At 43.7% G+C, this 12,840-nt stretch overlaps 1 protein-coding gene across 1 annotated transcript in view; it reads right to left on the minus strand.

Annotated features, from left to right (window-relative positions):
* LOC132282202 (uncharacterized) overlaps nt 1-8,055 on the minus strand; it is a 51,821-nt gene extending 43,766 nt beyond the window's left edge. The window contains exons 1-4 of the mRNA XM_059783813.1: nt 7,256-8,055; nt 7,079-7,223; nt 5,397-5,533; nt 4,658-4,784 (exon numbers count right to left, since the gene is read on the minus strand). Coding sequence (XP_059639796.1) covers nt 4,658-4,784; nt 5,397-5,533; nt 7,079-7,223; nt 7,256-8,055 — 1,209 coding nt within the window. The remainder of the gene's footprint in view (nt 1-4,657; nt 4,785-5,396; nt 5,534-7,078; nt 7,224-7,255) is intronic.
* Nucleotides 8,056-12,840: the final 4,785 nt, after the last annotated feature.

Genomic DNA, 12,840 nt, shown 5'->3' on the forward strand with positions numbered 1-12,840 from the left:
CCAGATGGCTTTAGGGTGCTAAGTGTAGAGACACTCCTAGGGCTTAATAGCTCGAGTTGGAAAGGCTACGAACGTCAACTGGTCATTTTTTTTTTTCTCTTTCTTTCTCAATTTTTTTTTTTTTTTTTTTTTGAATAGATACATGCCAAAGGTATCCATCTATCAGGTTCATCAAATCAGATTAACTAGGCCAAGGTCAAGGTCAATCAAGTTGCATGCCTCACAGTTAAGTTTCCAATGTGCATCTGTGCATTGTGAAGCTTATAAGAGTTGAAAATCCAGCAAGAATCTAATTGAGGCATTTATACAGACTACATTGTATTTACATGATCATTTCAACTCAAATTTTTCTTTATTTTCAAAAATTTCAATTGCTTCTATACACAAGGTATTAAACATATGTTTCATCTCCGACACGTGTCAAGTTATACTATCATTGCTTAGCAAAAATTATGGAACCAAAAAAATGCCAAGAATGCTTGATGCACCCCCAAACTTAAACGACACAGTGTCCTCAATGTGGGACATGGATGCAAGTTAGAGACAAAAATGACAACGAGTATAAAAGGAACAACAATACCCAGGGGGAGGGAACGGCATTTTGAGACAAAAACCCCCAAACTTGAACTGGACTGCGCAACCTGGAAAGCAACATGAAGAACCAAAAGAAACAACCACAAACAGCATTAATAGCACAAGCATAAAGACAGAAAACGAATGTATCGAAAGTTAACAGAACATAAAGAACTTGCATTGCAAAAAGAGTTTACATGATGACAAAAAGAGCTGTACAGGGATCATGTCGACCAGAGCAACCTATACATAGCAAATTCTTACAGTTTAAAAGGAAAACAAAATATACAAGAGAAATAGTTACAGATGAAACAAAAGAGAAGGTCCACACGCGCAACAAGCTACTGGCCAGAAGGTAAACGGGCGAGGATGGAATGGAGGAGAGATTGAGTCTTACGCCGTTCAGCGGAAGCCAAACGACGGTCCTCAGCAGCGACACGGCGGTCTTCAGCAGCAAGACGACGATCTTCTTCAGCACGTGAAGAAGACTCACATAGAGCCTGAGTGCACGCGGACAAAGAATGCTCAAAACGATCTAGTCGCGCATGAATACCGGCAATGGAAGCCCGGATGAAAGCCTGGTCCTGGTGAGAGTCGACCGAAGGCTCTACCCTCGCAGTGGCTGCGGCGGTGGAAACTGCCTCAGAAGGAGGAGGAGGTGGAGCGTGGATGAACAGGGGGGCAGGAGGCAGAGGGGTACTAGAATGGCTCAGAACATTGATCCACCGGCGCTGGGTAAAAATTTTAATTTTGTCGCCTTTTGGTTCGTGGGGAGGAACAACGAAACCCTTGTGCTGAAGGAGTCGAGTGATGAAAAACGGCAAAGGCAATTTCCGATTTTCAACTCGCGGAGCCCGTGCATTATGAGCATCATGCCAAAACTTCATAAAGGTGGACCAAATGAGCTCTGGGATGGAGAACCATTGGCCTTGGTCCATGGCATATAAGGCTTGCAGAAAGAGGCCCCGACGCTCGGTGCTATGCACCAAAGGGCAAACATTGTGCTTGAACACAATGTCAATGAACCATAGGCGTTCCGGAAGATTGGTTTTGCGGATAAAAGACCGGGGCCGAGTAGGATCGTCAATAGGACAAATGGCAGCGGCAATCTGCGCCACAGTTAATGTATCCGGCTCCTCATATAAAGGGAGATTCTCACGATTAACAATGTCATCGGGGCACTCAATGGGGCAACCAGAAACCTGAATGATGTCGGTCATAGTGAAAGCATAGGCGGTGCCATCAATGGATGTAGTGAGAGAAATGGGTGGCTCTTCAGGGCACTGGAGATTCTGGTAGAAGAGGCGCACTACACGGGGGTAGGCAACCCACGAAGTTGTGGGTAGAATGTCAAAGGCATCCGTGAGCGGAAATGAGAGTTCGTAGTTGAGTTGTTTGCGATCCCAAGGATCACGTGGTCACTCACGAGTGACAGCACGGGCACCTGAAGAGGGTCGAGGAGGGCGAGAAGGACCGGCACGAGACATTTAGAGAGGTGGACTTGGTTGAGGAATTTCAGCGAACACCTGGCGTGCACCACAAAAAGGAGAAGATGAAAGTGAGTGGGATGGAGGAGCAAACCCAAAAAATTTGGCAAGATAACAAGCTCTAGCATAGAGCAACATCAACAATAAGCAACCCAAGCATCAACAAAATCACCGACATGCAATCCCATCCTCCTTATGATGAAATAAAGACAAGGAAAGGAGAAAAAAAAGGAAGCTCACATACCTTAGGACAGAATAGGAAATGGGAACTGCAGAGATGTAGGGGTGGTGGCAATGTGGGTGGGCTGGTGGTGGATGAGAGATGGATTGGGTGTTTGGGGTAGAGAGAGGAAGTGGTTGCATGCATTTGGTGCATGGAGGGGTTGGTGGGTGGGGGGCCGAGAGAAAGGTGGTGTGAGGTGGTGAGGGTGTGGGAGTTTGGTGGGTTGAGAGGGAGGTGGAGTGGGGAGGTTGGTTGGTTGGTTTGGGGAAGGGGAGGGGCCGAGAGAGAGGGAGGTGGTTGTGAGGTGGAAGAGGATTGGGGGTGGTTTTGTGGGTTGAGAGGGAGGTAGCTGCGAGGGAGAGAAGGGGTTTTAAAAGAGAGAAAAGAGAGCTTGGTTCGAGCACTCGAAGTCCCACTTCGAGTGCTCGAAATTTGGGCAGAGAGCTGGGTTTGGCATAGGGTGTGGGTATGAGGAGTTCGAGCACTCGAAGCTTGGTCTTCGAGTGCTCGAAAGTTGAGCAGTGTGAGGGTGTGAGTTGGTTGAGGTGCATGGCATGGTGAGGGTTGATGGAAGGTGGAGGGGTGGTGAGGTTGGTTGTGAGGGTTGGTAGGAGGGTGGTGGGATGCATGCATGGGTTTGGCATGCAAGCATGCAGGAGGTGAGCTGGGTGGTGAGCTGGGTGGTGAGGTGAGAGGTTTGGTGAGAGGGTTGGCATGCATGCATGGGCATGCATGCATGCAAGGGTGGTGAGCTGGGTGGTGAGGGATGGGGGTTTGGCATGCATGCATGGGCGTGCATGCATGCATGCAGGGTGGTGATGTGTTGCAAGGCCGAGAGGGTTGATGGTGTTAGAGAGGGTGATGGAGGTTGAGAGGTGTGGCATGCATGCATGGGCGTGCATGCATGCATGCAGGGTGGTGATGTGTTGCATGGCTGAGAGGGTGATGGTGTGCTGCGAGGATGGGAGTTGGAGCACTCGAAATGGCCTTTTCGAGTGCTCGACATTGTGGCAGAGAGTGAGGGTTGGTTGGTGCATGGAATTCGAGCACTCATACCAGAATTGAGAGTGCTCGAAATGAGGGCAGTAGGTTCGGCAGTATGGGTTGAAGAATTTGGAGCACTCAAATTGGAAGCTAGAGTGCTCTAAATGAAGGCAGTAGGCTCATGGAAACTTGGTTAAAGCCTTGGAGCACTCGGCAGTGAGCATGGAGGTGGAGAGATGAATTGTTGCATGCCTTGTAACATTATGTGCTTCATTCTTATGCATTGTGAATGTGAATATGATCAACTAAGAGCTGAAGAATTGATACAACCTTGAAAGATGCTGCCAAATCAATGCATGGATAGAATAGTTGCACCTTGCATGCATGGATAGAAAGTGAAACTTGGCAAGCTATTCTAATGCACTGCAGGGATGGACTTGTGGGATGGAAAAATTGCCAAGCTCGAAGCTTCAATGCAATGCATGGACATGTAGAAAAAAATTCAAATTGGGCAAAAATCTTTTTTTTTTTTTTTTTTTTTTTTTCAATGAGGGTATGGATGATTTCAAGAAGAGTTCCCAACTTTTGCAACCTCACATAATGCATGGATGATTTTGAGAAAATTTTCAAGCTTTGGAACATCTCGTCAATGCATGGATGAGATTAAGAACATTTCAGAAATGCATTAAAAATGAGAGATTGCACATGAGTTGCATGCCAAAGATCCTATGAAATTGCTCGAAAGCGATGGAAATTTCCGGGAATGAAAATTAGAGCTGAGAAGGTCTAAGAGGCCAGTCTAAAATTGCGAAACACAACTGAAGACCATTTCAGAAAAAATCAAATTTTTGGCTTATCTAAACCGTTTCCCATAAATTTTTTTTTTTTTTTTGTAAGGCACGAGCAATTTCAAAGAGAAGGAAGCTTGGAACATCGAAAGAATTTATTCCCTTGCTTTGCTAAATTTAATGTCGATAGCTAGACCAAGCTAGAGCAGGCACTACTCCTCATAAATGGGGTCCGTCAAGGGGACTTCCTCAACTTTTCGTGTTAGAATTGTGCTGTCAATGCAAGACTTAAGCCTTTGGCCATTTACCTTGAAGAGTGATCCACTTGCAGGATCATGAAGTTCGATTGCTCCATGAGGAAAGACGGTAGTGACAATGTATGGACCATCCCATCTTGACCGGAGTTTACCGGGAAAGAGCTTCAAGCGGGAATTGAAAAGCCAGACCTTTTGTCCCGGGGCAAAAGACTTTTTGACGATGTGGTTGTCATGAAAAGCTTTAGTCTTTGCCTTGTAAATTTTTGCATTTTCATATGCGTCATTACGCAATTCCTCAAGTTCATTTAATTGCAACGCACGATTAGAGCCGGCTTGTTTGAGATCAAAATTGAACCTTTTTACGGCCCAATAAGCACGGTGCTCTAATTCTACCGGGAGATGACATGCTTTGCCAAAGACAAGTCGATATGGTGACATGCCAATGGGTGTCTTATAAGCTGTCCGGTAAGCCCAAAGTGCATCGTTTAGCCGTAATGACCAATCTTTGCGGTCCGGTCTAACCGTTTTTTCTAAAATGTGCTTAATCTCCCGGTTAGAAATCTCTACTTGACCACTCGTTTGAGGGTGGTAAGGTGTAGCAACCTTATGAATGACTGAATACTTAGCAAGGACGGATTTGAGATAACGATTTCGGAAATGAGATCCGCCATCACTAATGATTGCTCGGGGTGTACCAAAACGACTAAAGATGTGAGATTGAATGAAATGGATCACGACTTTATGATCATCGGTTTTGGTAGCCGCGGCTTCAACCCATTTAGACACATAATCCACCGCTACAAGGATGTACTCATAGCCATAAGAAGATGGAAATGGTCCCATGAAGTCAATCCCCCACACGTCAAAAATTTCAACAATTAAAATGTTGGTGAGGGGCATCATGTCTCTTCGGGACATGGATCCAAGTTTTTGACATCGTTCACACGATTTGCAAAAATTGTATGCATCCCGGAACAAGGTAGGCCAAAAGAATCCGCTTTGAAGGATTTTGTTAGCGGTCTTTTTGGCACTGAAATGGCCTCCACAAGCAAGAGTATGGCAAAAATTTAAAATGCTTGTGGCCTCGGTTTCAGGAATACATCGCCGGATGATTTGGTCCGGGCAATACTTGAATAATTCCGGATCTTCCCAAAAGAAATGCTTGACTTGGGAGAAAAACCGGTCCCTCTCTTGTTTGGACCAATGAGCTGAAATTTTGCCAACCGCAAGATAATTGACAATATCCGCAAACCACGGAAGAGTAGAATGTGAAACTTGAAGAAGTTGCTCATCCGGAAAAGAATCACGGATGGCTGCAAATTCTGAAGATTTCTCAATAAGTAAGCGAGAGAGATGATCGGCGACAACATTGTCGGTCCCTTTTTTGTCCCGGATGTCAATGTCAAACTCTTGAAGTAAGAGGATCCATCGAATTAAGCGGGGTTTTGTCTCTTTTTTCGCTAACAAATGCCTAAGAGCGGCATGATCTGAAAAGACGATGACCTTGGAGCCAAGAAGATAGGAGCGAAATTTATCCAAGGCGTACACCACAGCTAGCAATTCTTTTTCAGTGGTGGTGTAGTTCAATTGGGCATCGCAGAGAGTTTTGCTAGCATAATAAATGACATGCGGAAGTTTATCCACACGTTGGCCCAAAACCGCCCCTACTGCATAATCGGATGCATCACACATGATCTCAAAGGGAAGAGACCAATTAGGGGGTTTCATGATCGGGGCAGAGGAGAGGAGAATGCGAAGTTTGATGAAAGCTTCCATGCAAGCGTCATCAAAATTGAACGGAACATCTTTGGCTAAGAGATTGCACAAAGGCCGTGAGATTTTGCTAAAATCTTTGATGAAGTGACGATAGAATCCGGCATGGCCAAGAAAAGAACGGATTTGACGGACGGAATTCGGAGGAGGAAGATTAGAGATTAACTCAACTTTTGCCTTGTCTACCTCGATTCCCCGCTTAGAAATGACATGTCCTAAAACAATGCCTTCTTGGACCATAAAGTGGCTTTTCTCCCAACTTAGAATGAGATTCGTCTCTTTGCATCTTTGGAGCACAAGAGATAAATTTTTGAGACACGAGTCAAAGGAGGAGCCAAATACGGAAAAGTCATCCATGAAAACTTCCAAGAACCTTTCAACCATATCGGAGAATATGGACATCATGCACCTTTGGAACGTTGCCGGTGCATTGCATAGACCAAAAGGCATGCGTCGATAGGCAAAAGTACCAAAGGGACATGTGAATGTTGTTTTCTCTTGATCTTGGGGGGCGATGGCCACTTGGTTATAGCCGGAATAACCATCAAGAAAACAATAGAAGCTTTGGCCGGCTAACCTTTCTAGGATTTGATCAATAAATGGGAGTGGGAAATGATCCTTCCTAGTTGATGAGTTGAGTTTACGATAGTCAATGCACACACGCCACCCGGTGGTGGTTCGTTGTGGCACGAGCTCGCCCGCTGAATTTTCAACAACGGTGAGCCCGGATTTCTTGGGGACAACTTGTGTGGGGCTCACCCACTTGCTATTAGAGATAGGATAGATGATTCCCGCATCTGGCAATTTGATCACCTCTTTCATGACCACTTCCTTCATGTTTGGATTTAACCGGCGCTGGACCTCTCTAGTAGGCTTTACGTCATCCTCCATATGAATGCGGTGCATACAAATGGAGGGGTCAATTCCTTTCAAATCTGCCACTGTCCAACCAATAGCTTCTTTATGCTCTTGGAGCACCGCTAAAAGGTTGGTCTCTTGGTCTTTTTGAAGGTCCGAGGCAATAATGACCGGAAGGGTTTGCTTTGGACCAAGGAACACATACTTGAGATGGGCCGGGAGCGGCTTAAGCTCAAGTTGTGGCGAGATAACAATGATGGGACCGGAGGAGTGGTGGAAAGTTGGGGAAGTGGTTCTTTTGGAATTTTTCATGGAGGTACATCCATGATAGCATTAATATCAAGCAAGGAATTGACTTCTTGAATGGCTTGATCAACATCAAAGTTTGAGAAGTCAAAATGAGACATGCAAGTTTCAAGGGGATCTTTGATTAGGATGAAGGGGAGAGATTCTTCGACCACTTCATCAATGACATCCACAAGAAAACAATCATCCTCATTGGAGGGATGTTGAGTTGCATGAAAGATGTGGAGTTTGACTTGCATGTTTCCAAAAGCAATGTCCATCACCCCGGTTCGGCAATTAATTGATGCATTAGCCGTAGCTAAAAATGGTCTACCAAGGATCACGGGAATGTGCTTTTTTGGGTCATGGACTGGTTCCGTATCAAGAACCACAAAATCTACCGGGAAGTAGAATTTGTCCACTTTGATGATGACGTCCTCAAGAATACCTCGTGGATGCTTGACCGATCTATCGGCAAGTTGCAAAACCACGGAAGTCGGCTTAAGATCGCCCAAACCAAGTTGTAGGTAGACCGAGTATGGAATTAAATTCACACTAGCTCCTAAGTCAAGGAGGGCCCTCTCGATTTTGCTGTCACCAATGACGCACGAGATTGTGGGGGCACCCGGATCCTTATACTTCGGGGGAGTGCTGTGCTGAATAATAGCACTAACATTTTCAGTCAACCTCACTTTTTTTGGCAAATGATTTTTAGAAGTGCGCTTTTGAGTGCACAAATCTTTGAGAAATTTTGCATAGGGAGGGATTTGCTTGATAGCATCCAACAGGGGCAAGTTAATCTTCACTTGCTTGAAGACTTCCCACATGTCTTGAATTTTACAATTCTTGTTCCCAAAGTGTGTCGACTCTTGAAGACGTTGAGGAAACGGAGCTTTTGGCTCATAAGTAGTTTCCACATTTGGGGAGACATGTGTGGGATATCCGTGAATGGTATTGGGACAAGAATTTGGATTAGAAGAGCTTGAATTTGGATTTTTCAACGGCGAAACTTCTTCACTTTTGTCTCCATCGACCTTGTTGTCCACCACTCTACCACTCCGAAGGGTGGTGATAGCTTGAACTTGTTCATGAGTCGGCCCACTCGGAGGAGGGGTTTCGTCAATCACATGCATTCCTCTAGGATTTTCAAAAGGTTGAGAGGGAAGCTTGCCCTTGTCCTTTTGAAGCAATTGATTCACCGAGTTAGCTATTTGGCCCACTTGATTTTCGAGATTAGCTATGGATTGAGTATGAGAGTGAACCATTTGGAGAGTAGGCTGCAAGGATGTCAAGAGTTGCTTGTTGGCATCCATTATTTGCTTATTTAATGATTCCATCATTTGCTTGTTTGCAGCTACTATCTCGTCAGTTGGACACACAGGAGGTTAATTGGAGACATTTGGATTGTAAGGAGGACGGTAGCTTGAAGAGGCTTGGAAAGGTCTACCTTGATATTGAGAAGAGGGCTGATTTTGCCGCCCTTGGTTTTGGAATTGGGAATTCTGTGGGGCTTGTTGCCGCCATGAGAAATTCGGATGATCACGCCAACCCGGATTGTAGGTGTTGGAATATGGATTGTTCCCGGGCCGCGAGAACATGGCATTAGCTTGCTCTTGGTTGGGACTAGGAAATTGCTCCGATGTGGGGCAATCTTCCGAGAGATGGAATGGACTAGTACATGAAGCACAAACTGAACTTGCCGAATTTTGAGACAATGAAGGAGGAAGATGTGGTGCCATCAATTGATAGAATTTATGAGCGATGGCATCCACTTGAGATGATTCCTCCCTTATTGACTTTGGTTGACAAGGGTTGGTGTTGTTTGGAGTGGTTGCGGTCGGAGCCCTACGAGAATTGTGTTGAAGTGAATTTTCACTCAAATTCTCAAGTAAGGTCCAAGCCTCATCCGCATTCTTGGACATGAACATCCCACCACAAGAAGAATCAACCATGAATCTATGGGTTTCGGTCAAGCCGGCATAGAAAGCTTGTACTAATTGCCATTTTGGGATCAAATGATGAGGACACTTCCGAAGAAGATCTTGTAACCTTTCCCAAGTCTCGTGGAGTTGTTCTCCATCAACTTGAGAAAAGCTTAGAATGGAACACCTCATTTGGTTGGTTTTACTCACCGGATAATACTTCTTGAGAAATTCTTGTTGCAATTGAGCCCAAGAAGTAATAGAGTTGGGAGCGAGGGAGTTCAACCAATATTTTGCCCTATCCTTTAGGGAGAATGGGAAGAGATGGAGATGAAGTGCATTGTCCGGAAAACCTCTCAACCGGATGGTTGAACAGATTTCAAGGAACTCATCAAGATGCTTGTATGGATCTTCATTATCAAAGCCATGAAATGATGGAAGCATTTGAATGGTACTAGACTTGATCTCATATTGAGCTGCATCGATGTTTGGCATCACTATGCAAGATGGAGAAGCATAGGTGGTAGGGATGAAATGATCTCTAAGAGTCATTGGCTCGATATTAGGAATTTCAGCCCTTTCATTCCCCGGATTTCCTACGTTATCCCCCATTATATTGAATTCAGTTTCAAGGTCCCTTGTAAGAGTGGGTTCCCTAAGGTTCCGTCTAAGAGTTCTTTCAAGAGAATTGATATCAATGGGCGAATCGATTGTGGGTAAGGAAAGTGACCTACGACCGAACATCAACAACAAAGCATATACTCAACAAAGCAATTCATCAACCACAACTCCACATACAATGTTCCCTTTCTCCTCAATTATCAAGACGGAAAATGTAAATGGCCACGACAAGGACCGATGCTTTAACACAAAATTTAAACAGGATAAGAGCCTCAACAAGGGCTTCACAACTAAACTAAAACTAAATTTAACATATGCACAATATTCACAACTCGAAACTAGAAGTCACGAGACTTACCTGGGGTCCTCTAGACTTACAATTTGCTAGCATTCCCACGGCGAGCTTCGAGTCCCTAGAATCTTACAACACTTAAAACACAAAGGTGGTCAAAACACACAAGGAATATTCACAAGACACAATATTCACAATCAAACTAAATTTAACCCTAGAAACTTCGGTTGCTAAACCGTTTGCAGTCCCCGGCAACGGCGCCAAAAATTGATCGGTTGGTCAATTAACATCAACCTTTGCAATAGCACGAATCATTGTAAAATAGGGCTATTGGTCGGGTAAGTCGAACCACAGGGACTACGCTAGTCTAATACAACCTAAATGTCTAGAATCATTCTTAGAATGATGAAGGGTGTATAGAGGTTTTGTTGGATGTCACTTAAGCTAGGAAATTAAAAGTGCATAAAACAATAAATTGCAAGAATTCAAGGGAGTGAAGTACAAGTAAAGAAGGCTAGGGAAATGAATCCACCTCCATCCCTATACACATGCTAAGTTAAGATTAATTTAAGGGGAAAACAACATATATGATAGTCATGATACATAACAATACTAGGTTGCTATAATATCCTTAAGAAGTTCATTTAATTAGAAAGGCAAGAATAAACCATCAAAGGTTCACATGATCAACTACCTAAACTAAAATGTAGCTTAGAACATGCTTACTAAGCCAAGGATTATCAAGCCCTAATTTAAATGGTGAATGCACATAAAGCTAAGAATCAAGTATAGCCCATCAAAGGGAAACCCTAAGCCATGAACTATCTAGGTTCTCCAACTCCATGCCATTAAAACCATTCCATGATCTAACTTCCATTGTCACCATGGAAGTGCAAGCAATATGATTAAGAAAAGCAACCATCCAAGACAAGATGAATAACTCACAATAATCATTTAAAACATTCAACATTCATTACAACAAAAATGAGGCTCTTGACTATGGAAAGACTATCAAAAATACATTGTAATCCCCAAAAATAAACTATACTAACACATGCTTACAAGGGAGGGGTTTCATCACCTCCCTAGATGAGGTTTAGTTACCCATTGGTGAGCTAGAAGAAGGAAGAAGCATCATCCTCATCTCCATTTTCGAGCTCCTACTGTAGCACTCAAGAACACCCTTCTCCTTGCTCTCTTCTCTCTCCTTTCTCTTGCTCAAGATAAAGCTTGATCATATATGTGGCCTTTGGGTAGCCTTTTATGCTCCAACAATACCCTCTCTCCTCCAAGGAACACCTCCAACCACTTCATAAAGAAGGAAGATGGCATTGAGGAAACCAATGTGCAAGTGGGCTGAAATGGCTCATTTCCGAAGGGCATTCTGCCTGATTTTCGAGCACACGCTTGGTGACCTCGAGCACTCTAACTTAGTGCAATGTGCAACATGCTCCTCTTGCTCAGTGCTGACCTATTTTGGGAAAACTGCTATAACTTTGTGCCCCGAACTCCGAATGACGATCTGTTTGAAGATTTGGAGAGCTGATTCAGTGCTTTAAAAACTTCATGTTTTGATGAAGACCCAATTCTCAAGTCTGGTTGGTCGAAAATGGGGAGAAAGGCAGTACATCAGTGCTGCTAGGCAGTTCTGCGCACCTCTGTTGTGAAGATCATAACTCTCTGCTCCGAACTCCGAATGATGAACCACTTGAAGATTTGGAAAGCTGATTCAGAGCTCTAAATCTTTCATGTTATGAGGGAAGTCCAGTTCTCGAGTTTGGAAGGTCAAAATGGCAAGCAAAGTCCAGGCTCTACTGCTGCCAGAATTCAGCGTTGGCACCTTTTGTTGCTCAAGATTCCACAAGGCCTTATTCTTGTTCCATTTTGGCCAATGAACCTGAAAATGCATAAAAACATAGAAATGGAGTTAATCTACATAAAATAATTAATAACTGGACTTTGTTAATGTAATTTAGGGCGCTTGAATATACATTATTCGGCGCTTATCAATATTCCATATAGAACTTGGCCTTGTTGTTGTGGTGGTTGGTGAATGAATGGCCTAGGCATGCCTAATGGTACTTGTATGTTCTCATTGTGTACATTGGGATGAAGAATACCTTGTTGGTCTATGTGACCAAGGTCCTCAACATGATCATTATTATGGTCATCCATTGATAGATTGGTTCTATTTGAACTTCCTCTTCCCCTAGGATTTTTAACGATGGATTCAAGATGCAAATCAAGAAGGACAAGAGTTGGTCTCAATGAACGACGTCCATGCATGCACAATGCAAAACACATCAAACACAAAGAATAAAAAACACTATGCCTTCACAACAATGCAATTAGACTTCTTCCACAAACACTTAATTTATACTCCCATGCTTTAACAACAATGATGCAAAGAACAATTAAAAATAAGCCTCCACGCGGGCCGACGATTTAACTAAGGGATTGAGTAAAGAAAGTCTCACAAAGGTCCTTTCGCACTTCAACTCCAAATTTATAGCTTAGCTTAGCAAATTTTTAGAATTTTTAGCTTTTTTCTTGCTTGCTTAGCTTGAATGCTCCTTTGCTTACTTCCTCTCCAACAATGCACCTAGTTAAGTAAGAACAACACAATAAGTAACAAAAAAAAAAAAAAAAAAAAAGTAAAGTAAAGACACGATCAAAAGAGTACTAATCCTAATTGATTCCACAAATCCGACGTTGCCAAATCAAATCAATCTAATCCCCGGCAACGGCGCCAAAAACTATGATCGATGGTCGGACCA

The sequence above is a fragment of the Cornus florida genome, unplaced genomic scaffold, assembly GCF_030987335.1.
Source record: "Cornus florida cultivar Cherokee Brave unplaced genomic scaffold, ASM3098733v1 CherokeeBrave_3.0.0_Hap2_Chr11, whole genome shotgun sequence".
Classification (NCBI taxonomy): domain Eukaryota; kingdom Viridiplantae; phylum Streptophyta; class Magnoliopsida; order Cornales; family Cornaceae; genus Cornus; species Cornus florida.